At 42.3% G+C, this 27,479-nt stretch overlaps 1 protein-coding gene and 1 long non-coding RNA gene across 2 annotated transcripts in view; both read right to left on the reverse strand.

The window, feature by feature from the left end:
* The window catches only part of LOC109307365, a 19,899-nt gene extending 7,495 nt beyond the window's left edge, over window positions 1–12,404 (reverse strand). The window contains exon 1 of the long non-coding RNA XR_002100247.1: window positions 12,302–12,404. This is a non-coding gene — a long non-coding RNA (uncharacterized LOC109307365). The remainder of the gene's footprint in view (window positions 1–12,301) is intronic.
* Window positions 1–27,479, reverse strand: part of AK5 (adenylate kinase 5) — a 148,711-nt gene that overhangs the window by 108,156 nt on the left and 13,076 nt on the right. The window contains exon 6 of the mRNA XM_019530609.1: window positions 15,116–15,307. Coding sequence (XP_019386154.1) covers window positions 15,116–15,307 — 192 coding nt within the window. The remainder of the gene's footprint in view (window positions 1–15,115; window positions 15,308–27,479) is intronic.

Below are 27,479 nucleotides of genomic sequence, written 5' to 3' on the forward strand. Positions count from 1 at the left end.
GGAGGCTAGATGTACACCTTGCTGGGGTCATTTGACCCCAGTACTCTTTCCTGCCATGGCAGGGGGTCGGACTTGATGATCCACTCAGGTCCCTTCTGACCCTAGAAACTATGAAACTATGACCCCCAAGTTCTTTTCATTTGTAGTGCTAACCAGCGTAGCACTGCCAAGCCTATAAGCATGCTGCAAGTTTTTCCTCCCAAGGTGGAGAACCTTGAATTTTTCAGTGTTCAACACCATAAGGTTCTTGTCCGCCCATTTCATGAGCCTATCATGATCTGCCTGGATCACTCTCCTGTCCTCAGGTGTGGATGCTTTACCCCAGAGTTTGGTGTCATCGGCGAACTTGGCCAGTCTGCTTCTGACACCAATGTCTACATCATTGATGAAGATGTTAAACAGTATAGGCCCTAGGACAGAGCCTTGAGGGACCCCACTGGTCACAGTGCACCGCAACAATTGACTTCCATCAACCACCACCCTCTGGGTCCTACTGCAGAGCCAGTTCCCCAGCTAGAGGATCATGGTGAGGTCGAGGCTGCATTTAGCCAGTTTTGCCAAGAAGTGATCATGGAATACCAGATGGAAGTCTTTTTTAAAGTTGAGATATATGACATCAATCTCTTCCCCCTTGGCCAGGTCACCTGGTCATAAAAGGAAATGAGATTGGTCAAGCAAGACCTACCCACAACAAACTCGTTCTGGGTATCCCTCAGGATATTGCCCTCAGCTAGTCTGTTAAGGATGGCCTCTTTGATAATCTTTTCCAAGATCTTCCACAGGATAGAGGTTAGACTGATGGGCCTGTAGTTTGCTGGATCCACTTTCCTAGGTATCCAGATGACAGAATCCCAGTGGAAATTAGCAGTTCACAATATTCAAACATCAACAATTGATCTTAGACTTTATCTTATATAACAAAAGAACATTTTTCTCTGCACTGGGCTCCCTCTAAACTTAAAACACTAACTATACTGCCAGTAGATACATGCTGGAGATGTGATTCACTGTAGGCAACATTTGTTCAAATGCTTTTTGGTCATGCCCTATTATCAATACTGTTTGGAAAGAAATTGTAACTAGAGTTAATTTTGGTTTTGGACAAAGTACTGATACCACCTTTGACAAATATGTGTGTTCTTGGATATATATCTAAGGAATTCAAACTGAATACTTCCCAGATCACACTCTTGAAGTGTGTCTTATTAGTGACACACAGGATTATATTACTGTATTGTAAAAGTAGGACATCTTCAAGGTTAAGTACAGACAGTCAAAAAGCCCAAAGCTGAATCATTTCAGTCTTTGCAGGTTAGTCTCAGCTGCATAGATTGAACTGATAAACAAGTGAACAGACATTCACTTTTGATCCTAGAAATACAGCCACAAGCCTGCAGTGGCTCAGGCTAGAAGCTGCCAGGGGTGGTGCTAAAGTATGTCTCCCTACTTGACTGGAGCGGACAGCAGGAGTCAAGGCTAGCCTGCCCACACTGCAAGGGGTGGTTTGCTGGGGAGGTGCAAAGCATCCTGGGATGCTTTGAAACTATGAGTTAACTTGTAGGTGGAGGGGATCTGGGACAGAAGTTCAGTAAATTGATTTCACTTCAACTAGTAAGTCTGATACTATATCAATTCAGGTTTATCTTAAACTGGTTTCAGCCATTTTGAAAGTGGTTTATGTGCACTGAACTTCTCTTGTGTTACAGATTTGAACCAGTTTCTGATCACTCATACAGGTTTATGTGTAGATTCTGTCAAAATCTGATATGATGGCACAGCTAGCATCTGTGGAGAGAGTCAAGTTTAGCAGGGTTAACTGCTTTGAAAAGTTTGGTGCAATTTGGAAAGTGTTCTTAGAATATTTTGATAACTAAATTATTACTTTCACACTTCTCTTTTCTTCTGTCCCTCTCTCTTTCCTCCTTTTTTGTTTTTCCCTTTATTACTTATTCTTTGTGACAGACGTATACATAGTTTAGGCTGACGTTATAGTTGATATTTATATATATACACACAGACACACACAGACACAGACACAGACACAGACACAGACACACACACACACACACACACACACACACACACACACATAGGGTGCAACTACATGTGCCCCTAGCGTGCTGTTGTTACTGCACCATGCTGGCAGTGTACAGTTATTTTTAGCCACTACATTACCATAGTGATGCACTATAGCAAGGGAGTGTGTCACTATGGCAGCATAGTTGCAGCACCATGGTTTGTGCCCACTTATCCTACATCGCTGTAGTGTGTTGGTACAGCGATGTAGCATCTCATGTAGATGTGCCCCTATAGTCCTAATTTTTGTTTTGCATTTAAAAATTCAATACAAATAGTGATAAAAAGAAAATATCAGTATCTTACAATACCTAAAGGAAATATTTCTCCATCCAAAATATCTATATACAAGCTAGGACATTTGTGAGAATTACTGCTTGTGAAGTCTTTTGATGCTTTTTCAGAATCAGCATCCAAAGAAAGGCTATTTTTCAGTGGCCATGGGTGAAAAATCTATGCTTATTAATGTGCAGGTGGCTCAAAAGTCCCACAGGAATATGGCACTGGTTCTCAAACTGGGGAGAATGGGGTTGGGCCATTTTGATTATAAATGAGATGCTGTTCCTTTTTGGGGGAAATACTTTGCCTTTAAGTTCATGATTTAGACCTCAGAGAATCCAGTTTTGGTTAATACCACAAATGCATTATTGTCCTTCATGCTTGTACTTTCTGTGATTTTTCACATACCTGTGGCTTCCCTGTGATGGGAAGAATTATGTCCAGCAGGACATTTATGATTAAAATATTTTTCTAGTTAAAGTAACTTTGCACGACAGTATTTTATTCAAAGATCAGTGCATGTGATTTCCTTGAGCACTACACTGAAACTCTTTTAGGAATAGGTATTCCATCATTTCACGTTTGACAGACAGTGAATATACTGACTAGTTCACGTGGCAAGGAAAAGAACCTAACACAGTAGGAGTTTCTCTCTCCACCTGAAATTTCTCATTAGTGCTACTGGTCTTTTTTGATGCAGAGAAGAGTTATCTTAATAATGTGTTCTCTTCAGACAATAAAACGATCTGGGCTCAATTGCCAGGTGTTGTAGAAGAGGTCTGCTCTAGTGCTGACACTCTGCTTATTTTATTGCATGGATACCAAGCGTGTTGCTTTCTGCATCAAGCTGTTCCTGGATATGTTATTGTTAATCTGTGTAGCACCGTTTCTTTTCCCTGCCCCCTGCCCCCTTGTTTTTTAAATTTCTCTTGCTTTCTCTCTCATTACATCCTGTGATGAAAGAGGCTAAGTGCAGTGAGTGGGCCTGTGATTCTGTTGGGGAACACTTTGAGGGGCTCAGTGGGAGCATGATATAACTAGTTGCTGTAAAGATTTTTACACGTAGGATATCTAGGTGGGGGGAGATGGCAGTGTGGAACTGGCAACAGGCTGCAGAAACTTCTCCCTGATTGGTTCCCCATGGCATTGTGTTTAATTTTGCTGGACAAGTGTTAGCTCTATAGTTAACACTATCATTTTATAACTGTTCTATTGCCAGGGTGGCTGGCTGTGCCTGAGGAAAAACGGGGAGAGAGAGAGCTGGGTAGAAAAAGGATAATCCCAGGAAAGACAAAAAGCTGGGGAGAAAAGAGTAGAGAGGAAAGAGTAGTCTGAGGAGGGAGGGCAGGGTGGAGTTTGAAGGAGAGAGGGAACTACAGAGGCACAATAAAGACTTTGTCTAGAGTTGAGTAGTCTGCTGTGTTGTTTGGGATGTGGACACTCACCCCCACAACCTTTGAAGAAGAAAGCATTCCCTTTCCCTGGAGCTGACCAACAATAAGGAGCTTTTTGAGATGGGTGCTATGGATCCCAGAGAAACAAGGGACAGAGGAGCCAGACACTTGCCACTTGTGAAGCCATGTCATGGCTGCCTTCAGGGGGTCTCTCAGCAGAGGGAGACCAAATTAGGCTTCCTTCTGGGGAGTCACAAGGCAGGGGCACCTCTTGAAGGTGGTGTTGATCTGTGACATATCGTAACCTTTAAAAGCATATCTCAAAGCAAACTTTTGAATATACACAGGTAGTTTTTTTATCCTGATTTGTTCTCCATTGTTGTCATACTGATTTCACTCAGTGATCATACATTTAAAAAAAGACAGACAATGATATATACCAGAAGTATTAATATGTTAAATAGTATCATGCTGTTTGCAATGGCTGGATTTTTGTATCAGAATTACTGTAGCCACGGTCATTAAACACTTAACAAAGCATAACCCAACAATTATTTTAGTAGATACAGAGTACGAGCCAGTTAAGTATTTTAACAGAACTTCAAGAACTGCTTAGTATAGTTCATCTGCATAGATTTTTTTACCTTGAGATTTTTCTACTTATTACATTAATCAACAGGATCCTTGGTTTATTTAGCCTGTTAATGTGCCTAGGTAGTATGAAACATCAGTATCTCAGTTAATTACTGGGGTGAACATGGCTAAGAATAAACTGGGCCAAGAACAGACCAAATATTTAGCTTGTTTCTGCAACTGATGGATCCTGTTTTTGTAAAAGGTGATATATCTCTGTTAAAACTGAATATTTTTTTATTATACGTATCAGTTATTCAGTCAGGTTGATCATCTAGGTTAAATTTACTCCCAGGAAAGGGGCTAAAAGTCCCAAACATTATTTAGGTCCTACTTATCCTTTATTTTGTATTTTAGTAGAAATAATGTTACCAATTGGTCTAGGGATTTATGTCTGTAAAATCATTATCATAACTGTACTTTCTAGGGACTGAAGAAATCCTTTATTTAATCCCAGTTGACTTCTTGGTCTATGCAATTATGAATCTAATTTCACTTGAAAGGTGGCTTCTTTAACTGCCTTCAGGTGCACATGGAATTAATGCACCTGAATTTTCTACACAGAAAATTCAGGCACGTTAAATTTCACCCTCGCACACATCTGAACATGTGTCCATTGGTAGCAGATTTGTTTGCAACAGGAGTTCAGCCTAGGGCTGCTCCTGCCCTGCTCTCTTTCCCTGCAGCAGCCATGGGGAGCTTCAAGGGCAGGGACTGGCAGGGGGGCAGTCCCAATCTCTGCAGGGTAAGGGACAGCTGCCAGGCAGCCGGGACATCTCTCCCAGCCATGTGGAGATTAGGACAGTCCTGATCTTCACAGGGCTGGGAGGCTGCTGTCTGGGAGCCAGGACATCTCTCCCCACCCTGTGTGGCCCTTGCTGCCTAGGATGACCACAGTCAGTGTCTACATGCATGCTTCAGCACATTAATGTGATGATTTCTAGTACCTAATACAGGTACTAGAAAATGGCATATTAAACTAATCTACTTTGCTGTAATTGTTGTGCAAGTACTTTTGTGCTTTTGAAGTAATTGCTGTGCAAGTGTAGATGGTGATGCTTTACTGCGCATTAGATTAATCTAATGTGTAGTAAAGTATTATGTAGATGCACCCTCAGTGCAGTATTTATGTTTAATTCAGTATAAGGTCCCAAGCTGGCAATGAGATTCATACAAGTGAATCACTGCATACACATGCACATGTGTGTGCATGTGCGCATACACACAGACGCACAATACTACTGAAATTAAAAGGGCTGTGACAGGCAGAGAGAGGCTCAATAAATATAATGGGACATAACAAAAGTGAAAGGGTCTTTGTAGGACTGGGGAATAAATTTGTATCCCTTGACTTCAGCATAATAGTATTAAATTAACCAATGTGCATGAACAAAGACTAAGTGGAAGTAAAAGGAATAATACACATCAAATAAAGGAAGAAACATGTTACATGTAAACTGTTCATATTAAGAAAGGTAACCTTGAATATATTTCTTGTCCTCGGAGTGGAAAGTGGTAGATTCAATTTATCAGAGATAAATTAAAAGTTAAAAAATACAAAAAATTAAAGGTTTCATGAAAGGCTAAAAATAGTAGTATGATTTTTCAGAGTACAAAAGAAAGCTCAAGTTCATCAGAGAAAGAAGATAACAGGGTCCTCAAATTACAGCAAAAGGTGAGTGCTACATAAAAAAAATCAATTATTTTCATCAGCATTTGAATAAAAGAGTTGGATGAAAGTTGGCACAAACAGGTATAGATTTCTCATTGGAAAGAAGATGCAATGTTACGTGAAATCAGAATCCTAGGAGATTATAGGGGAATTAGGATGTCAGAGGACTGTCAAGACTCCACAGAAATGTCGATAGATGTCAGGATATTGGAAAAAATAACGAAAGAATCAGAAAAAGCTTATGCAGCTCTATTTCTCCAAGCACTTAGAAAAGAAGAAGTGACAAAGATCCCAGGGGCTGGAATAAACCTATTATGATTCACTCGGTTGCACAACAAATTAATGGGTCAATATGATTTTTTTTTAATGAGAATTTCTGAGAACAAAGCAAATTTTTACCTTTCACTATAATGTCCTTGTGTGTGTATGGTATTCTTTTAACACATGCATTTTAAAAGAAATCATGTTTTAAGATGGTATGTTCCATTTCAAAATGAAATAAAAAAATGGAAAAGATAGTTACCTCACGCTTAAGATAAACTATTAGTAGAGCTTAACATACTAACTTGCCTTCCTCTTGGATATAAGAATAATTAGAACTCAAAATTCCCATTCCACGGGGAATCTTAAAATTAAAACAAAAATTGTTCCATATTGAATTTAAAATTTGAAATTCCTCATAGAATGCAAATCTGACATTTTGTTTAAAGATAAGAAATTAAAATCTAACTATGCTTCTTTAAAAATAAATTTGATGTAGTTTCCTTGAGATGCCTGGAGACTTCTTCCCTCAGGGTCCATGCCCTAGACTGGGGAATCTAGAAACCTTAAGATCCCAAACGTGAGCTGGGATTCCAAGCTCTTGCAAGGCTGCCAGGCTATCTGCTAGAAAGCTCTGAGTCCTGACTTGAGCCAGAACTTGCAGGGTTGGCAGGCTTCTGGCCCTGAGACAGTCCAACAGGCAGGCTGCTTGGGGAGGCAGACAAGCTGTCAAGGAAACCTTCCCAATTTCTGTCAGAAGATTTGATAAAATCAGCATGTTCCTGATGAATGTTTCAATTTCATAAAATTAGCATTTTCTGATTAGAAAAATATCCTGTCAGAATTTATGACCTGCTCTATTTGGATATGATTTTTCTACATTAATTTCAGTTTGGAGTAATCCTGTGTTTCTTCTGCCTCAGGCTCTTCAGGCTTTAGAGATATACCTGGACAGGGTATGCCACCTTGCTTTGTAATATAGAGTGCTCAGGTTTTTTGCACATTGGTACTTGTACTTTTTCCTTCTCTACTTTCACTTACCTTCATCCCCCAGAAAACTGACTGTCTTGGACACTGGCAAAATGTGTTTTCTGTTTGTAATCCCACTTAAAATTGCTATGGACATCCTTTGTTGCCTATATAAAGGGATGATGTTTCTATATTCTTTAGAGATAAAGCTTACCAATAGGGTGGTGTGAAGCTTCAGTTGCTAATTCAATTCAGCGAGGATTTGGCTTGATTCAGCAGCTGACTCTCCAAATCAATCAAATCAGGAAACCCTTTAATCTCTCTGAATCAAATCAGAACACTCTGAATAGATTTAGATAAATTAGGAGAGATTCGATAATGCCTTTTCTACATATCTCAAGGTACCAGGCGACTCATGAACACTGAAATGCTGAGGCGGATGAGGCATCCCACGGGAGCACAGTGCGCTCAGAAGTGAACCCCAAAGTGGACCAGAAGCACTTTCAGTCTACTTCTGGGTCCGCTGCAGAGCGTGCAGGGGACCCTCCCTGCCACCCCACAGCTTTGTGGCTGGTGCCTCCTGGGTTTGGAGGGGACCCACGGTCCCCCCATGGCTGACTGCCAAGCCAGCAGGGTGCGGGGGTCCCCTCCACGTGATTGGCTGTGGACCAGAAGTGGACCAAAACTACTACTGGTCCAATTCCGGGTCCATCGCTGAGCATGCGGGGGGCCTTCCCCCCATGCTCCTGCGGGACACTCCATCTGCCCCACCATCTCAGCATTCACGAGATGTGTCTGGTACCTCGAGGTATGTAGAAAAAACATTTAAAGCTGTGTCTATGGCTGAATCACCGATTCTCCAAATCGGCATCAAATCTTCAGTTTTGGATTCAGCCAAATGGAATCAGGACAGCAATCCAAATCAACGAATAGAATCACTGTCCCCCGATTCACACTGAATCTGAATCAGATTGAATACAGCCCATTTCACACACCCCTACTTACCAAAATGTTTCAAGTCTCAGAGGTTTATTCTATTATTACATGCAGTAAAGTTGAAAAGAACTGCTCAGAACATGGCCTATGCATCATTAAAGTCCTAGTCTGAGGGTCTAATTCTCCTTTCCTTTCTATTATTATAAATCAGGAATAATTCCAATGATTTTGTGGAATTAAACTGGTGTAAAAACAGATGGTTTGCATGAGAATGGAGTAAAGACCTGATTTTATTTTTTAGAAGTAGAGCCTTATCTTACAGACTCGGTCTCTTAGAGATATCTTTAGCATCTTCCTGAATCATTCCTTTGCGTATGTGTTTCTTGTTCTTTGGGGAGGTTCTGTAATGAAGGATAAGAGAACTGCCACATTCTACATCATTATTTCCCTGTGCATCAAAAAGCCCACTCTTTTTGAAACACAAGGAAATATTTGAAGGCAATAATTATTTTCAGAAAGATCAAGAAGTGGAGTTGAAATATTTTTAGGTAGAATACCAAAATCCAGTAGGGAGGGAAAAAAACCCTCTGTTAGAAGAGTCCCTTACAGAGAAGAAATTCTAACAAGACATCCCACTGAGTCTTTATCTACAAAACACAAGTCATCTTTGAAAAGTTAAATAGGTTTCAGTAGAATCAGTCCTGAAAGGTCTGCAAAACTATCATGAAATACATCCTTCCTCTGTAACGTGAAACAATTTCCAACAAATCTAGTCCTCCTATCATTCCAAATTCAGCTAACAAAAAGCCTCCAAAAGAACTGAAAAATCTTTAGGGACAACTATACTATAATCTCCCTGGCCTCTCTGCAGATTGAACTGAAATAAGAATTGGAAAGACATTATTTGAGGTAATCTCTCTTACTATGTGTACTTTGCATCATAAGGACATTTTGGCATTGTTGAATCTGATCAGCACATAAAACAGAACAGACTCAGTCATATTTGTTATGGTAGGAAAAATACTGGTATGATTTAGGCTAGGGACAGACATTACACATAAACCAGTTCAAGTGACCAGAAACTGATTTAAACCTATAACAGAACAGACATTCAGTGCATACAAACCAACTTCTAGCCTGAGTCACTGCAGGTATATGTCTGCATTTCTGGAATTAAAAGGGAATGTCTAATCCACCCCCAAATCAGTCCAAGCATTGCAGGTTAGACTAACCTGCAAAGATTGAATCAATGCAGGCTCAGGTTTTTTACATGTCTGTCCCTAGCCTTACAGACCTTTCCAAAAGAAGCATTATACTTTTTGGTACAGATTTCTTTCTTTCTTCCCAACAAACACATACTAGCAGGTACAGTTCATAATTCAGACTTCATAGTATGCAACTCAACCACTGTAACTGGTCCCATTGACTACAGTGAGAGCACTCATAGCAGTGGCAGTTACAGGTCAATAAGAGTTTTGCAACTGATATCAATAGTCAAAGAGAAATATCAAAAGAGAAATAACTGGAAAAGTTATATGTCTGACTGCGGTGTCTGCAGCAGTGCTTCCCAAACTTTTGATACCTGAAGCACATTTTTTCTAGATTAAAATTGACAACACAATCTGCTCCTACACCCAAAGGCTAGGGACAGAAGTTACACATAAAACAGTTTAAGTGATAAGAAACTAGTTTAAACCTATAACAGAACTGAAGTTCAGTGCACATAAACCAAAATGGCTGAAACTGGTTTAAGATAAACCTGGTTGATGTAGTATCAGACTTACTGATTTAGGTCAACCCAGTTTATGGAACTTCTGTCCCAGACCTCTTCTTGGTTCAAGTTAAATTACAGTCCCCTAGCATCCCAGCATACTTTGTAGCCCTGGGCTGTGCTCTCTGCTCAAGCAGAGCAGAGTTGGGGCCACCCCTCTGCTCCCTAGCCCGAGCAGTGAGGGCTGGCTGACAAAGGGTGGGAAACCCAGGTGGTGTATCCTGGTCTGCCTGGTTGGGGCAAAGCAGTCCCTGCCAGACTTTTCCCCACTGGAGTAGAGAGGGTTGGGGCATGGACCAGCAGGCTCAGGAGGAGGAAGGGGGATTAAAATCCCCTGTCTCCCCTCTCAGACACGGGCATAGGGACCCCATGCCAGGGAGCTGGGGTCCCTGTACTCATGCCTGAGAAGGGAGACGGGACCTCCCTGACCCCCTTCACCTGAGGCTGCTGCCTGGGTTGGCCCTGGCCACACCCCCTGCTGTGCGAGTGGCCAGCATGGTGAAAAGCCAAGCAGACCCTGACTGGGGTCCCCATGCCTGTGCCCAAGAAGGGAGACAGGAAAATTTAATCCCCCTTCCTTCCCTGAGCCTGCTGGCCCATGTCCCTGCCACCTCCACTTCAGTAGGGAAAAGTCTGGCAGGGGCTGCTCTGGTCCCACTAGGCAGACCCTGCTGCATCTCCTGGGTTTCCCACCCCCATCCCCTTGTTAGCCAGTCCTCACTGCTTAGACTAGGGAGCAAAGGGGTGGCCCCAACCCTGCTCTGCTTGAGCAGACAGCCCAGCCCAGGGTAGCGAAGCATGCCAAGATGCTGAGGGTGTGAAAGAACTCCATCCCAGCCTCCTGACTTAGGTTTTTTTCTCCTTTCATTTTCTTTGTCTTTGCACATGTCTGTCAACCTGGTTGCCCTGGGTTACTGCCTATGTGACCTAGCTCAGGTAAGAGGGAGTGTCTTGATTTCTGACATAGGGGCAGGGGCTTAAGCCCATGTCACTCCATTAGATAACTGTGAAGTTTTTCAAATTGATTGGCTGGCATCAAATGACACCTGTCCCTGACTGGGTCCAGGTGGTGAGGTCAGGCATGCTATTTAAGAGGTTCCCTGCAGGAAGAAGATGGACATTTTTAAAACACACACCAATGGAAGCAAGGACCTCTGCAGCTCTTTCTCATTCTCTGGATGTGGAAGTGAATAACTTACCAAAAACCTGAAACTAAGTTTAATGTACTTTAGTTGTGCATCAAAAGGCTGACAAGCCACTCAGATTTGCTCGAGGTTGGTTTTCTTTCTATATTTTGATATTGGTATTCTTTCCCCACCCCCACCATTTGATCAATAAATCTATCTGTTTTAGCATGTCTCACTTTATGTGCTTAAGAGGGAAGGGACCCTCTAAGATGCCTGCCACTTTAAGGGCAAGAGCAGGCAGTCACCAGGTGCCTGATGAGGATGGCCATTTTCAAACATAGGCCAGAGATGCAGCAGTCTGTGTGGAGCAGCCAAGGAGGCAACATTAGGCTGAGCTTCTCCTGGAACGCACTGGAGGGTAAGGGTAGGCTGTGGGGATGGAGGATGCCTCACTGGTCCTGGGCATGACTTGAAACGCACCCTGCTGGGGAAGGGTGGCCTGGTGGGGCTCCCTGTGGCAAGGGAGTCCCCACGAAATGCCAGTTACCTCCCTGGTGAAAGGTGAGGAGGGGCACCTCATAACCTCAGCCCCCACATCCTAGTGGGTGGCCAGGAGGTTGGCAGGACCAATGGGATTGGCAGGACCAATAGGGTTGGCAAGAAGGTCAGCAGGACCAATAGGGTCCAGAGTGGGGCAAGGTGCCCAGAATGAATAAGGGGTGCGGAGCCCAGGGTATGGGAAAGGGCGTGGAGCCTAGCAAGGGGCGTGGAGCCTAGAAAGAGGCAAGGAGCCCAGAGGCTAGGAGCCCCAACTGTGTGTGTGGGGCAAGGAGCCCAGTATGAATGGGGGGGATGGAGCCCAATAGGAGAGGCTGGAGTTAGGGGCCAAGATATGATTACATCTTGGATGCCATGTGCAAGGCATGGGCCATGGTGTAGGGGAGTTACAGAGCCTTGGATAGCGCCCCCTAGCATTGGGGCATGTAATGGGTAGCCTCCTGCATTTACCACCAGTTCTCTGTAATAGCAGAGTCATGGCAGGTGAGACTGGACAGACTGCCCCATAGGTGTGTAGGCCAGCTTGAGACCCGACCCTGGGCATGCCACCTGTCACAGTGGGCTCGGCTATTTTACTTTTCTCTCACACGGGAGGCTGCTGGTAAATGCTTCAGGCAAGAAGCACCCCAAAATCCCAAGGTCTACAGGGCCTGTGTATTCTGGGTGGCACAGGGCCCAGACAAAGACCTGAGTCTGGGTGGTGGGAAAAGTACCCCAGGCTTGTGGGTGTGTTCTAAGAAGGGGGTCAGCCAGATGCAAGGTGCCCAGGGGAAGGCACTCGAAGCTTCGTTTTTGGCCAGGTGCAATGAGGCAGGCAGCTCAGTGCAGGAGCACCCCCTACTGGCTTGCCACAGGGGGGACTGTGATTTTAACTGGAAGGGGTCTGGGAAGGAAGGGGTCTGAGACAGAAGTTCCATAAACTGGTTTGACCTAAACCAGTTAATTCTGGTACTACATTCAATCACGTTTATCTTAAACCAGTTTCAGGCATTTTGAAACTGGCTTATGTGCACTGAACTTCTGTTCTGTTACAGGTTTAAACCAGTTTCTGATCACTTAAACTGGTTTATGTGTAACTTCTGTCCCTAACCCCAAAAATATAACATTCCATTCTCCTGCCAGTGCTAAGATGTACTGTTAAAAAAAAACTCTATAATGTTTCTGAACTTCATGACACCACAGCTGAAAACCTCTGAGATTGATCTAAATTAAGAAAATATATAGAGGGAGACCTTCAGGCTAAAATGTTGAGAATCACTGATTTAGCTGGTACCACTTAAAGGCAGCAGGGGCAGGAACTCATCCTGCTCTGCCCTACTCTTTCCACTATCTACCCCTTCCTGATCCCTGGTTTCTATCTCGGGGGGGCAAAGGCAACCCCTGTGTCTGAGACTGCTCCTGCAGGGTGACATGTGTTAGCAACCACACACCCCCATCTCATCCTGCGAGACTCAAGAGTATGGTTCGAGTGGAGGGAGCAAGCCGGGCTGCAAAGCAGAGCTCTGTCTATGCATCCACCCACCTGACTGCTTGCAGCACAACACACTGCTGCGTGTTGTGTGAAGGGGGTGGGGGTGCAGCACAGGGCACTGCCTAGGCATGGGAATGGGTGGGGGAAGGTAGCAGCCATGGTGGCAATCCCTAGAACAACAGCCTCAGGTGGCACTGGAATAGCTTGAGCAGGCACAGGGTGCCAGATGGGAAAGGAGAGCATTTACCTCCTTACACAGGGGAATCTTGTGGCACACTTCCATCACTGGTGAGGTACACCCTTTGAGAATTGTTGGTCTACAGCAAAAAATTACTATTATTAACTGGACTTCGAAAGCTATCAAACACAACATAAAAAGCTAGTAAGATATGATCCTCAATATTTTGTATAGCACTTCTTCAAATGTAATGTGAATTCTTAGCTGTGTATTTTACAACTAGATTGCATACATAGGTATTTTATATTTGTTCCACAGTTAGCTTATCTTCTACGTTTGTATTTCCTAGATCTCAGCCTTTCTGATCATTCTGTACCTTAGAAAAGTTTCCTTTACAGTAATTAGAGGCATTTATTTTAATGCTTATCTCTTGTCACAATCAGGATCTCCACTTTTATTTAGAACTACAGACATTTAAAACAGAAAACAATATTAAATGAATGATCCCCTATTAAATCTGTCATAATCTATCTTGAATATGATCATACAGGTAACAAGCAGAAAGTAATCACTGAAATACTTTTACTATACTTGCTAACCATGCTTGTATTAATTAAGTCTTCTGGCTTCACTTACTTTTATATGCAGTTTTAATGTTTGTTTTGAGCACAAAGATGATATTCCTTTTTCTGCAGATCACAGAAACCAGTATCCATAATGTTTGGCTAAAGGGATCAATTTACACCATGTTTTTCTGCCATCCAAAGCTGCATTTCTTTAAAGAAATATAATTTACATAGCCCCATACATTCATGTAGTACACTTCAAACAGAATGAGACATGGTTGAACAGTTTTCTAACTAATAGCTGGACTTTCTATTGGTGTTTGTTAGTGTCACTCTATTGACTTCAAAGAAGCTAAGCTGGTTTACACCAGATGAGGATCTGGCCTTGTGTCTCATGCATCTCTCACACATCTCTGATATTTTTATGACAAGTATCCCAAGGTATCTGTCCACATGCCATGCATAACAGTGCATCCTTGACACAGCAATCAAAGCTTCAAAAGTCTCTGTTTTTTAATGCTTGAATAAAATCCATTCCTGAGCAAAGGATTCAAGTGGAGCTAAAATTGTCACTCTGTCATTTGAACTCAAATAAATTTTCACTCCATATGGGTTAATGCCCTTAAAAAAAAAACTATCTTCTATAACTGCTATAGAATTTTGGAGTTTATATTATTTTACAGTCTATTCCAGTTAAGAGTGCCAATTGTATAAGCATGTTAACCAGATGGAACTGACAATCTTAACTTTCATTCTTCATATACCCACCCCCAAAATTTGGAAATGTCACATCTGACTAACATTGACATCACACTCATAGAGCTGAACAGCTGAGACAATTGTTTCAGTTCTTGCAGGCACTGTTTTGATATGCTTTTTCTTTTGATTTGCATTTTTCTTTAAAAAAGCAAACAAAAAACAAAAAAACCTTTAGATTTCCTTATGATTTTTTTAGGATACAAAGCATGTAAATAGTTGTGTTATATGAACTTGTGCATAAAAAATACAAAGTACACTGTGTTCTGTACATCTCCATTACATGACTACAAAGTCAAAGTTTGCACTCAGTTCTTGCAATGTAGTTCCTCAGCTTCAATAATAAGGGCAGAATGTGACTCACAGACTACGTTAAAGCAAAGAGAATGGAAAGTACAAGGTTTAGAACCTGAATGCAGCTACATACACTGGTTAATCAGGCAGACAAATTGATATCAAAAGACTTACTGTGATGATTAGCCCTTTTTCCTGGAAATATTTGACCAATGGGACAGCGTTCTGTTTGAAATTCGTTAATCGCCTCTGGGTGGCTTTGAGGTTATCATCAGGCCTCCCCTGCTGTTCAGCACGTTTCAATAACCTTTCTTTCAGCCGCTGGTTGGAACAGGCCAAAAACACCACCAGATCTGGGGTGCAAATCTGTGGGTTATTCAAAAAGACTATGATTTAATTAACTATCTAGCATAACCTTAAACAATAATACCCTTTTCACATTAGTCTCGCATATATTTGCACTTGCAAATATCACTTCTCAGTTGATCCTAGAAGCTAATCTAGACATATATGACTAAAAGTTGGTAGTACGCTAACTGAAATTTAGATCTTAAAAAGAACAGTGTGCATTAATGTCTCATATTTGGCAGGAAACATCTCATACAGTTTTAATATATTTAGTAATTTACATATTACAGTGACATTTAAATTCCCCACAGCCACCCTGGAGTTCACCAAAGCCATGTCTAAATGATAAGCCTGCCATGCCAGGCAGTGGCAGCCTCAAGCACTTTGTGATGCTTTGGGGAGGCTACCTCCTAAACCTTAAAGTAATGTAGCTACCTTTTTGTGTGACAGCCTAATTAACATTGTTAAGTGACATGGCCAATTAACCCACTCCCATCTTAATTATCACACCACCATGCCTTGTAGACACGCTTCCAGTCAGGAAGCAGTCTACCTAGATCAGTGTAACATGCTTGAAGCCACCAGTCAAAGGTACAATTACTGTGTAGACATGACCAATAGCACAGGACTAGGAGAAAGGATACTTAGTTTCTTGTACCAGAGACAATATAGATTTCCCCCTTTATTTCTATGTTTCAGGTTCCTTATTAGTAAAATGATGATGATATAAGCCATCTGTTATTCCTGATGCAGAAATTTCTTTTCTGCCCATCCTTCTCTTGTCTGTACACATTTCCACCTCTACAGCATTGCCTACACATTTCCCAACCTTGACCAAACTACTTCAATAAGGCATTCCTTACATCTCTGTGCACTAAAGTTCAAAGAATAGAGAACTGCATATCCAAAAAATACAGTAGCAGTTTCAAGGTGAGACCATGTTAAATACTTTTTCTCAAATTGTATCCATGTTTCACATCAAATAATTCTTATGGTTTTCAAAGCTCTTCATGGACTTTTGATTACTCCTGTTATTAATCATTTAGAGATTTTTTTCTCAATGCTAGGCATATATATTAAATTTACTGTACAGAGATGGCAACAAGTATTTCTGAAAATCTTATTAGATGTTCATGTTGAGTCACTACTCTGCACTGCCCATTTTTCAGACCCCTTATCACTGTCTGGAATAGGAGTAACAAAGCCCATCATGCTACCCAAGCCTGCTAGCTAAGCTCTACTTTCTCATGTTTTATTGGAACCTGGCCTAAATTCAAGCCTTTCTCAATCATTCTGTTCCACTTATCTTGAATTTTCCCATATTTACAGTAAATTAAGCAAGTTACTTCTCTTTCAATGTCACCTAAAATCTTTTTTCTCTTTAGCTTATCATTGCTTTCCCAAGTGTGTTGAGTCTCATCTTAAATGTTTGTAGATAAATCAGATGTTGTACAGCGCATATTTACCTAACTACAGATCAAAAGGTGGTGTTTCCATTCTACATATATCTAGATTTATTTCTGATGTCCCTCTACAATATCAAAAAGTCCCTAATAATTTTTCCCTACATTATGCATGTAAAAATATTATAGCATAATGGTTAATGTAAAAACCATCAAGATACCTGCAAGGTAAATTACTTATGTATACATTGGCTTTGTAAGGTAAGAATAATTTGCAGACTGGAAGTAATAAGTTTATTAGTGACAGTCTTAAGCAACCAACTGTAATATTAATAGACTATATATGATAGCACCTTCTACCACCAGATTTCACACTGCTTTAAAACAACTTTGAATTACACTGACAAACACCCCCACATAAGCTTTAAGTAGGGAAATCTTGTTACTGTTTTATAGGTGTATGAAGCAGAGAGGTCAAGAATCACATTTTGAAACATGCCCAATATCAGTTACCTCTGGTCAGTTTTTTCAGTTGGGTGAAAGAGAATTCAAAAAAATATATATGACCAGCACCGAAAAAAATCAAAATAGAGGCATCATTTTAAAATGTAGTCTTTAGTTATCATCAGCCTTTGGTCATTAAGTTATAAGTCAATGTCAAAGCTGAAATGACATATAATGGAAAATTTAGGCAAAATAGGAACATTTTAGTAATATAAAAGACCTTTAGATTGTGAAAAAAACTGGCAAGGGAGATTGAGGCATCGTTATTGGTAAAAAGGATCTAATTGCACAGAGTTCAGTTAAAATTATTCTTTGATACAAAGTTCTCTCTTGTGCATTGATAGCTATTAGCAATATTAATTTTTGTAATTTTAAACAGGGAATTCTTTGGGCTATAAATCCGTTTCTGTTATAATGTGAAACTTTTCTACATGGATGTCACAGAGAGGAAACTGCATATTCTCTTCCTCCTGCCCAAAGACAGGTACTTTAACCCCAAAAACATATAATAAAATATCATCTTTCTCCAGACTTTTAAAAATTGTATAGTTAACCACGTTATTATGTCCCTTTCACTTGACCTGTAATCATGAGGCAAATTAACAGGGACAGCTGAATTCAGCTGCCATACACGGTCTGAAAGAATATAATTACTCCTGTTATAGAAAAGAAAAGTCACTTTTTATGTTAGACTTACGTGCAACAAACACGAGTGAAACTAGGTCAGGTAGTTTAAGATTATTATTTAGTAAGCATATAATGAAGAACCTTCACATTGTGGAGTTTTAATGCACACAGGGGCTAAGTTCAGACATATGGGGGCATGGGGAAGGCTAAATTGAGTCAAGATGACTTCCCAATATCAGGTAAGTCAGGGTGGGAGATGGGCAAGCTGGAGGGTTGGGGGTCTACCATGTGATGCTGGGGGAACGCAATTCATGAGTGGGGTAGGGAGGCAGGCACAACTCACAGGCCAGGTGGGGGGGCAGGCGTGACCCATGGGTGGGGTAGAGAGGGCAGGTGAAGCCTGCAGGTGTCATGGGTGGGGCAAGAACAACCTGTGGGTTGGGGAGTCAGGTGTGACTCATGAGGCATAGGGGGGACAGGTGTGACCCATGGATGGGGTGGTGGGGCAGGTGAAGCCTGCAGGTGTCATGGGTGGGGCAAGAACAACCTGTGGGTTGACCCATGAGGGGTGGGGGAAGTAGGCATGACCCAGAGGTGGGGTGGGAGAGTGTGACCCATGGGTGGGGTGGGGTGAGGTCTCCCCAACGATCTTACACCCTCCTCTCTCCTACCCCTCCCCACATTGGCTTGGCTATGGCAGTGGTGAATGCTGATAAAAGCAGCTATAGCTGGAGCGGCTTGTGGGATGGGGGTTTAGAGTACCGGTTGGGGGTGGCAAAAAATAGACCAGTTAAGGGAAAGGACGGAGTGATAAGAGCAGACCCGGGGCTGGGGCCACTGGCTGGGTTTTCCCAGCCCCAGAGCTGTGCAGGGGAAGTGGACAGAAGTTCTATGTAGTGGTTTGACCTAAATCGAATGAGTCTGATACTGCAGAGATCTAGGTTGATCTTAAACTGAATTCTGCAATTTTTAGACCAGTTTGTGTGCATGGAACTTCTGTTCAGTTACAGTTTAGACTGATTTCCTATCACTGAGACCAGGCCTGTAAGTGTAAGGTTGGCACCAGGACAAGATAGGCTTAAATTGGATGGCTATTTTGAATCCAATTTAACCTCCTGAATGTCTGTATTTAGTCATAGCAGTTAACAAACCCACTTTTAAATTTGGGCCTCTCTCATCACTACAGGAAAAATACAATATATTTCAAATCACAGAACACAATGTCAAGATAATACATGGTGCAGTGGTAGTGCTGCCAAGAGGGTGAACATATGACAGGTAGCCAAAACCCTCAGTATGCTAAGATTAGCTCTGCTACTAACTTGAACTTCTGTGCAGCCATGCGCAAATCATTTAAGGCCTGATTTGAATCCCATTACAAATATCTGGGACCATAAAGGACACGGACAAGAATGATCTGACATAGGTGCCTACAGTTTTATTAAACCTATGCATCATGTTTCCTATCTGATGTAGCAGCAGTGAAGAGGAACAATAAAGATGCCTCAAAGCTGTCATTTCCCTCTTCTTTCCATGCTCGCTCATAAGTATCCTAACATATTCTAGGGCTGCCAAGGCCTGCATTTGTTCTAAGACCTGCCCCATGGCTGTGACCTCTGCATTCCCTTGCATGAGTCCAACATCAGCCCTTTGCAAGTGCAAAGACTGAAGTATCCTGCCTTTCTAACACCTCAGGCAGTGTTAAAAAAGGTGTTCCATGAAACTAGTAGCTCCACAGGAAAAAAAGAGGGAGGATAACATTACATAAAGACAAGGTCTTTGTCTGGGACTGTCTTCTGTAAGCAGCCTCCTACAGTTTTATAAGAAACACTAACTGACCAATGGCAGGAGCGCTTCAGATGGGAGGATTGCCAAATGGCTAGAAGCTCAGTCCAGATATATAGTCTTGTCTTCAGTCCTCATCATATAAAATAGTTGTAAGGGGGAAAGTCCCTTGTAGGGCACTGTCAAGTCTCTTGGAGGTTTGTTTTTGCTTAAAATTACAATATGGATCATTAGAATGCATCACAATGGGTGTTGTAAGGATTGATTAAGAGTATTAATATTTGTACAATGCTTTTAGAACTGTAAAGTGCTCTTAAAGTGGTATTTTTATTGTTAATCATTTTTTGACTAATGACAATAATAATACAATGAGCTTTACGCTATTAACATCAGCTAAAGCTGCTTATTCCAAAGCTGTAGCTTTTATACTTCAAAAAACCCACATTTCATCCACCCAAAGAACGTGCCAGTAAACGTGGTGGTTTATATTCCAAACACATGAAGCCTATTTTCAAATCAGCTATTGTCTGAAAGGATTTTTTAAAGGGAAAAGTGATTCAAGGGTATATTAAATGTTAACCTGTGCAGTAGGAATACAAAATAGCTTCTTATTTTTTGTGAGGGTTTCATTAAATCTCTCTTTTATCTGCTGTGTATAAATCTTCATAGACAGAAGGCAGTTGAAAACACTGCTATATTATTCTGTTTATTAACATTTCTGTTTGGTTTTGGACATGTGAAAGGTGTTGGATACAACCAGATAATATCTTTCCTATCTGCAGTTCAAATTTGTATGAAAAAAGTACTAAACACTCCTAATGCTAGTGATTATTGCATTTGCTTTCTTCACAAAAGTCTGTTCCTATTTACCACATCACCTCAGTCACACTTGCATCTTCAAGGGCATGCATATCAAAATGGCTCTAAAGCACAGACGTGACACTATTGTGAACATGGATATGTCTGAATAATACACTGGTGACGCATATAGATCCTGTGCACAAAAATGAATATGGAATATGTCTTCCCAACAGAGGGTTCTCAGAGTGATTGCAATTCAGTTGAAAATCATCCTGCTATTAAGGTACAAAACTAAGATTTTAAGGTTTTGCCACAGTAAGGCTTTCACAAGAAGAAAGGATCAATTATCTCCTCACTCGTGTTTTCTCCTTAATGCACTTCTTTTGGCACCTAGGGATGGCTGCCTGCAGGTCCAGGAATCTGTGCACACTGGAGGTTGGAGATGCAGTCGTCTTAGCTTTACACCTACTACCAAATTTTACAGTGTGATCTCAGGGCCGGGTGAGAGGTGACATGGCCATCCATCTCCACAGAGTGGATGGAGCTCAGCAGGGGGGAATCCAGCTCTCACTGTATAATGGATGACACCTATATGCTGACCTTGAAATGAGAAAAACTATATGATGTCAACTCTTGGGGTGGGGGGGTACAGAAAAGTGCAGGAAGCTTCCAGTCTCCTCACCCTCTAAAATAAAATTTCCTGGCAAATAAATCCCATTCTCTTTTGGGTCCTCCTTTAAGAGGATCCTCTCTTCTCTCGGGGGTATTTCCCACATCTCCTCAGATTAGCATGTATGTAATGGTTCCTGGCTAGAAAATTAGCTGATTAAAATCTCTGTCTTCTTTCCCTCGTTAGACAAAGAATGGAAAATGCTTGTTTCTCCATTCGTGTTACATGCTACTGGTTACTCATGAAAGTACTTAATTGACAGCTCATGAACACTCATTTGTAGTTTAACATTGCATTTATATTAATTCAACTTTTAAAGGTCACTGTAAAGCTACTGTGTTCCTATCTGCTGTTCTCCATGATTACAATTGATCTGTTGGTTTGTTCGGCCATTTGTATAGAAAACATGCTCATATTCAAAAAGTGGAAAAAATAGACAACTACAGGACACTATGATCTATGTGAGGTTTTAAATGAAATGGAGAAGAAAAAAAAATCAAGGATATGGAGATAAATAGAAAATGGGATAAAATGCAGCATGATTTTACCTAGGGAATGCTGTTAGATTCATATCCTTCTGTGACAGAATAACTCACTTATTTAAATAATGGCAACACAGTGGGCTTAATCCATCTAGATTTAAGTAAAATATCTGATACTGTGCTGAGAGGAAGTTATTAGTTACAATGGAGTAGATGGGGCTTATCACTGTAACTGTAAGTTGGATAAGGGCTGTGTCTGCACAAGATGATGACTGTGAAGTAGCTCATTACTACTGCGCAGTAGCATCATGTGTTATGAAGTGTGACACAATGCTACTGTGCAGTAGTAATGCAATAATGAGTTACTGCACAGTCCACTTCACCAAAAAGCCATTCAGGGACGCTACTGTGTAGTAGCTTGCATACGCAAGCACTAAATGACTGTGCAGTAAGAACTGCGCAGTCAGTGTCTTGTGTAGACGCGGCCAAGGAGTAGCTAAAAGAAAGACTACAACGGTTATCAGAAAAGGGAGTAATCAGACTGGAAAGAGGTTGCCAGTGATGTTCCTCAGGGATCAGTCCTGGAACCCTCCTTTTAATATTTTTGTTAGTGACCTTGGTGCAGGTGCTAGATATTAGAACTGTGCAAAGCTTCAGGTGGTGATTCAATTTGGAGGAAACTCAGCCCAATTCAGTGGTCGAATCTCCAAATCCGAATTGAATCAAGGGACCAATTTAAAAGGCCTGAATCAATTCAAAGATCTCCAAAAAGATTTGGAGAGCTTTGATGATTCGGACAGTCTCTGGTAGCTGCAGCAGGGGGCTGCAGCCGACTTCCTGCTGGTAAGTATTAGAGGTGGGGGGGGGGTTGGGGGAGAGGCAGACCATGGGGGGACCCCTGCGAGCCCCCCCACCCCCACCCGCTTCCTCAGCCCTGCCATGGCTGCCCCTGCCTGCCCCAGCTTGGTACTTTAAAAAAAAGCCCTGACTCACTAGATGCTGCTGGGCAATGGGGGCAATTCCCACTGCCTCCTACTGCCAACTCCGGCCTTTTAAGAAAAAAAAAACCAAGAAAAGCCCCAGGACTCTCTGCTCCTGGAGTGGCCTCGGGGCTTTGGGGGCCTGTGCAGAGCCCTCCTCCAGCAGGAATGGTGAGTTGGGGGGATTCATTTTTTTTTCCTTAAAGGGCACCCGTGGGGGGGGTTGTGGGAGTGGGGTGGGGGAGTGGGAGGCAGCAGGGATTGCCCCTTGCCCAGCAGAACCCAGTAAGTTGGGGCTGTTTTTTTAAGAAGTGCCAGGAGCTGGGGCAGGCAGGGCAGCCTTTGCCTGTGTTGGGAGAGTGGGCAGGGGATGGGTCTGGGCCAAATCATAGGTTCATCACGGTAGGGTCAGAGGGGACCTGGGCAGATCATTTAGTCTGACCCCCTGCCCTGAGTAGGAATGAATACAGGGCTCTTATGACCCCTACTAAGTTTAAGCTCAAATGACCCCAGCTAGGTAGTTATCAAGCCTCCTTTTAAAGACCCCTAAGCTTCCCTTGGAAGCTGGTTCCAGATCCTGGCAACCCTGACTGTGCAGTAGTGCATCCTGATGTCTAGCCTGAACCTACTCAGTCAACTAGTGGCCATTGTTCCTTGTTACACCGGGAGGTGCTCAGGAGAACAGGGTTTCACCCAATCCCCTCTCGTCCCCCCAGTAAGTTTATAGATGACCACTAGATCCCCCTTCAGCTTACTCTTGTGGAGGCTGAATAGGTTCAGGTCCCGTAGCCTCTCTTCGTAGGTCCTGCCCTGCTGCCCCCTGATCATGCAAGTGGCCCTCCTCTGGACCCTGTCGATGCTGGCCACATCCCTCCTGAAGTGCGGCCTACTCAATGCGGCACCCAGAACTGGACACAGTACTCCAACTGCGGCCTGACCAGTGTTGCATAGAGGGGGAGGATCACCTCCTTGGACCTGCTCATGATGCATCTGTGGATGCATGACAAGGTGCAGTTAGCCTTGCTGACTGCATACTCCAATTGGCAGCCGACATTCATTTTGGAATCAATGATGGCGCCAAGATCTCTTTCTCTTTCAAGAAGAGAGTTCCCCAGCTTATAGGTATGCTTCTGGTTCTTCCTGCCCAAGTGTAGTACTCTGCACTTGTCAGTATTGAATCCCATCCTATTCACATTTGCCCACCCCTGTAACCTGTCCAGGTCCAGTTGTATCCTGTCCCTCCCTTCTAGTGTGCCCACCTCACCCCAAATCTTGGTGTCATCAGTAAATTTGAACAAGGTGCTTTTCACCCCCTCGTCCAAGTTGCTGATAAATAAATTGAACAGTGCTGGCCCAAGGACTGAGCCCTGGGGGACTCCACTGGCCACCTCCCTCCAGGTCGAATATGACCCATCCACCACCACTCTCTGGTGCGGCCCCCTAGCCAATTTGCAACCCATCTGATTGTGTAGGCATCAATGCTACAGTCACCTCACTTTTCAATGAGAGTGGGGTAGGAGACAGTGTCAAAGGCCTTCCTGAAGTCCAGAAAGACTATGTCCGCCATGACACCTGCATCCAATGATTTAATGACCTGATTATAGAAGGCTATCAGGTTGGTCTGGCAGGACCTGCCCTTAATGAACCCATGCTGGGTGCCTTTGAGCAACCTCCCCCCTGCTGGTCCCTCCCAGATGTGCTCCTGGATGATTTTTTCAAAGAGCTTCCCCAGGACTGAAGTAAAACTAATGGGCTTACTTGGTTGCCTGGGTCCTCCCTCCTCCCTTTTTTGAAGATGGGGACCACATTGGCCTTCTTCTGGTCTTGTGACATCTGGCCAGAGCACCATGAGTGCTTGTAAAGCTGTGCCAGGGGCTTTGCGAAGACCCCTGCCAATTCTCTCAGCATCCTGGGGTGGAGAGAATCTGGACCTGCTGATTTGAACACATCCATCCTTTCTAGAAGTTCCCTAACTTGGTCCTTCCTGACCCTAGGCCTGGCAGAGTCACTCCTGAGTCTGTCCTGTTTCCCAGTGGGGGAGAAGTTCCAGTCCCTGCTCAGAAAAATGGAGGCAGATTCAGCTGAATCAAATCAAGACAGTGATTCGAATCACCAGATCAAATCACTGCCCCCCAAATCAGCCAAATTCTAATCCAAAGCAAATATTAGCCACTTCACACAGGCCTACTAGATATGTGCTGATACTGAAGCTGAGAGTTGAGATTTACTGCCACTTTCGAGAAGGACCTGATTATCTTGGCAGTGGAATAATGAAATGGGATACATCTAATATTACAAAGTGCATGCATAGAGTCAACTCACTACTAGATTTAAGATCAAGAAGGAATTTTCCCCCAGCTCAAATGAAGACTATTGAGGATTTTTTACTCTCCTCCTCTCTAGCATGGAGGTCATCCACCTCCTAGGATGTTTGATTAATTCACTGCCATTGCAGTGGCCAAGATATTGGCTTTCTTGCAATCATCTTGTAGCATTGCAGGTTTGTTTTTTTTTTAAATTGGATGCTTTTTGTGACTATAACATGAGAGAAGGGCCAGAGTGGATATTTTTGCATTCCAAATACTTTTGGACAATTGTTTATTACATGGTTGCCTGTTATTTCAGAGTACTGGACTTGATGATCAGAAGGTTTGTATCAGTCTCAATGAACTGAGTGGAAGCTTCTGAACTCTATGGCTCTGAAGCACTGAGTCAGGTGTCAGTAACAAGAGCATAACACCACCACTTGCTCAGCTGCTAACTGTCCCTTCATGTACCAGAGCAGCATCCCAGTTGCATGCAGTTCTCCCATTCACTTCTTTCCCATCCTGTCTAGCACTCCTGGCCAGCTAACACCTCAAGAAGGAGTAAATCTCCTTACCTCAGCAAGGAGAGCAAGGGTTTCTCAAGAACTAAGAGAGTAACAGTGCCTGAGCATGCAGCTCAGCTTTTCTCTTGTGCCCTGATATCAGTCTGCTCATACCTCTTGTACACGATCCAATTAAAGGAGAAGAGAAAATCTCCTACTACCTCAGAGACTAGCTAGGAAGGTCAATGCAGATTCTTCACAAGCCATTTGCGTTCAAACCACCAGTCAAAATCATAGAATTATGATACCACTCAAGATGAAGATACTTAGAATGCATGAGCACAACGGTATTGTAGGTGGCTTGCTAGATTTCAAACTGACAGGTTAATACTATGTAAACTGCTTTCTCCTTTCCATTTTCCAAAATGTGCTTAGAAGTTAAAAGCCTTTCCACCATTTGCCAACCTGCAGAAAAGTAGAATACCTTAAAAAGCTCTGCGTTTGGGTAGTAAGTGTGTACAGTTTAGCTTAAAAAAAGAAATGAAAAGCATAATTAAACCATCAGCGTTGCTAACCTTAAGTGTTGAAAAATGATGTAAGGTTCTAAAACTAATCAAAAGATAGTCAACAAAATTGAGAGATTATTTTTATTTCCTTTTGCATATTTGTATTTTAATATTCATGCTTTCAATCTTTTATTTTAAAAATCATTTTCTTTTAAATTAATAGCTATCATTCTCATAATTATGTGATTCTAGGAATTAGGTCTTTAATAAAATATCCAGTATCACAAGAACTCATAATACTGATTCTGAATCAAGAAATGAGAGAATCAAAATTGGGCAAGAATTCAAGGCCTTACAGTAAGAAAAATTTTGATGTGATATATTTAATTATTAGGAAGTGGCGTTAAAACAAAAGAAATAAAGGCTTATTTGGACATAGCAAAGGAGTGCTAATGAAAACTGGGAGATTCCCCAATGTACAGGGGTCTGAAACCCTCCCAGTTTAAATTGGTAATCAATTTATTTAAATGAATCTCTCAATAGATCTTTTCCCAGAGTAGACTACAGAAGACCCAGCTGATTTTTTATCACAGTTATGTCATTTATGATCAAATTCTCACAGATAACCTGCAGTGAATCCAGTTATCAGGAGATCTTGATATGTGGCATAGCACTGTTCTTCTTTGCTTTGTTAGTTGTGGAACCACCACTATCAGGTCCATGTGAATAACCCAGTCAGCGAGCGGAAACCCCAGCACAATGGCCTACCCCAGGGCTCTACACTAGCACTCTTTTTTCCAGTGCTCTTTTTAACTTGTACAATCAGTGTTCTGCCTAACAGTCCATCCTGTAATGACATCTGCTTAGATGCTGAGACTTGATTTTTCTGACCCTAAGGAAGTCTTAAATTGTGATCTGGCAATTATATCCAACTACTGTCATACTAACTGGCACCTGAATGCTTTGAAATCAGTTTCATGGGTTTTCCCTTCAGTGATGCTTCTGCAGCTTGGGAACTCAATGCTTCCCTTGGTGGATACACCTTGAAACACAGTCTTTACCTGGTCTACTTCAGCATGATTCTTGATAGATCTCTGGCTTACTGTGACCACTTGATAAAATTGGCTGTCAAAATTAAGACCAGATACCATTCAGCTTTTCAAGCTTGCACAGCTACCTGCAGATATAACACTTACCCTCTTTACAACTCTCCCTGCACTCTCTGATACTTGATAGCAAAGTATTGTGTTCCAATCTGGATCCTGGAGCCACACACTTGGTTAGTCAATTTACAGCTCTGTCAGACCATGTGCATCCTGTGGTTCATACCTCAGCCCTGACTGCCTTTAGCAAGTAACCACACTCATCATGAAGCCAAAATAACAGCAAAGGTCAAAAGCTCACTTGACCTCATCTGAGCTTACCTGCAGCTCTTTAACCCTCCTCCAGTTTGCCTCAAATCCCAATATTACCTACAGTCAGCTCATCCATATCATGTTTTCTATGTGGCATCTTGTTGGCCAAAAAACAGGCCCTGTTAGCAGTGACTAGCCATTTTCTTGTCAAAAACCTTACCACTTGATAACCAGGTCACCTCTGGATACTTTGCACACTGATAAAGGC

Source organism: Crocodylus porosus, unplaced genomic scaffold (genome assembly GCF_001723895.1).
Source record: "Crocodylus porosus isolate Cpor-Errol unplaced genomic scaffold, CroPor_comp1, whole genome shotgun sequence".
NCBI classification, from domain to species: Eukaryota; Metazoa; Chordata; order Crocodylia; family Crocodylidae; genus Crocodylus; species Crocodylus porosus.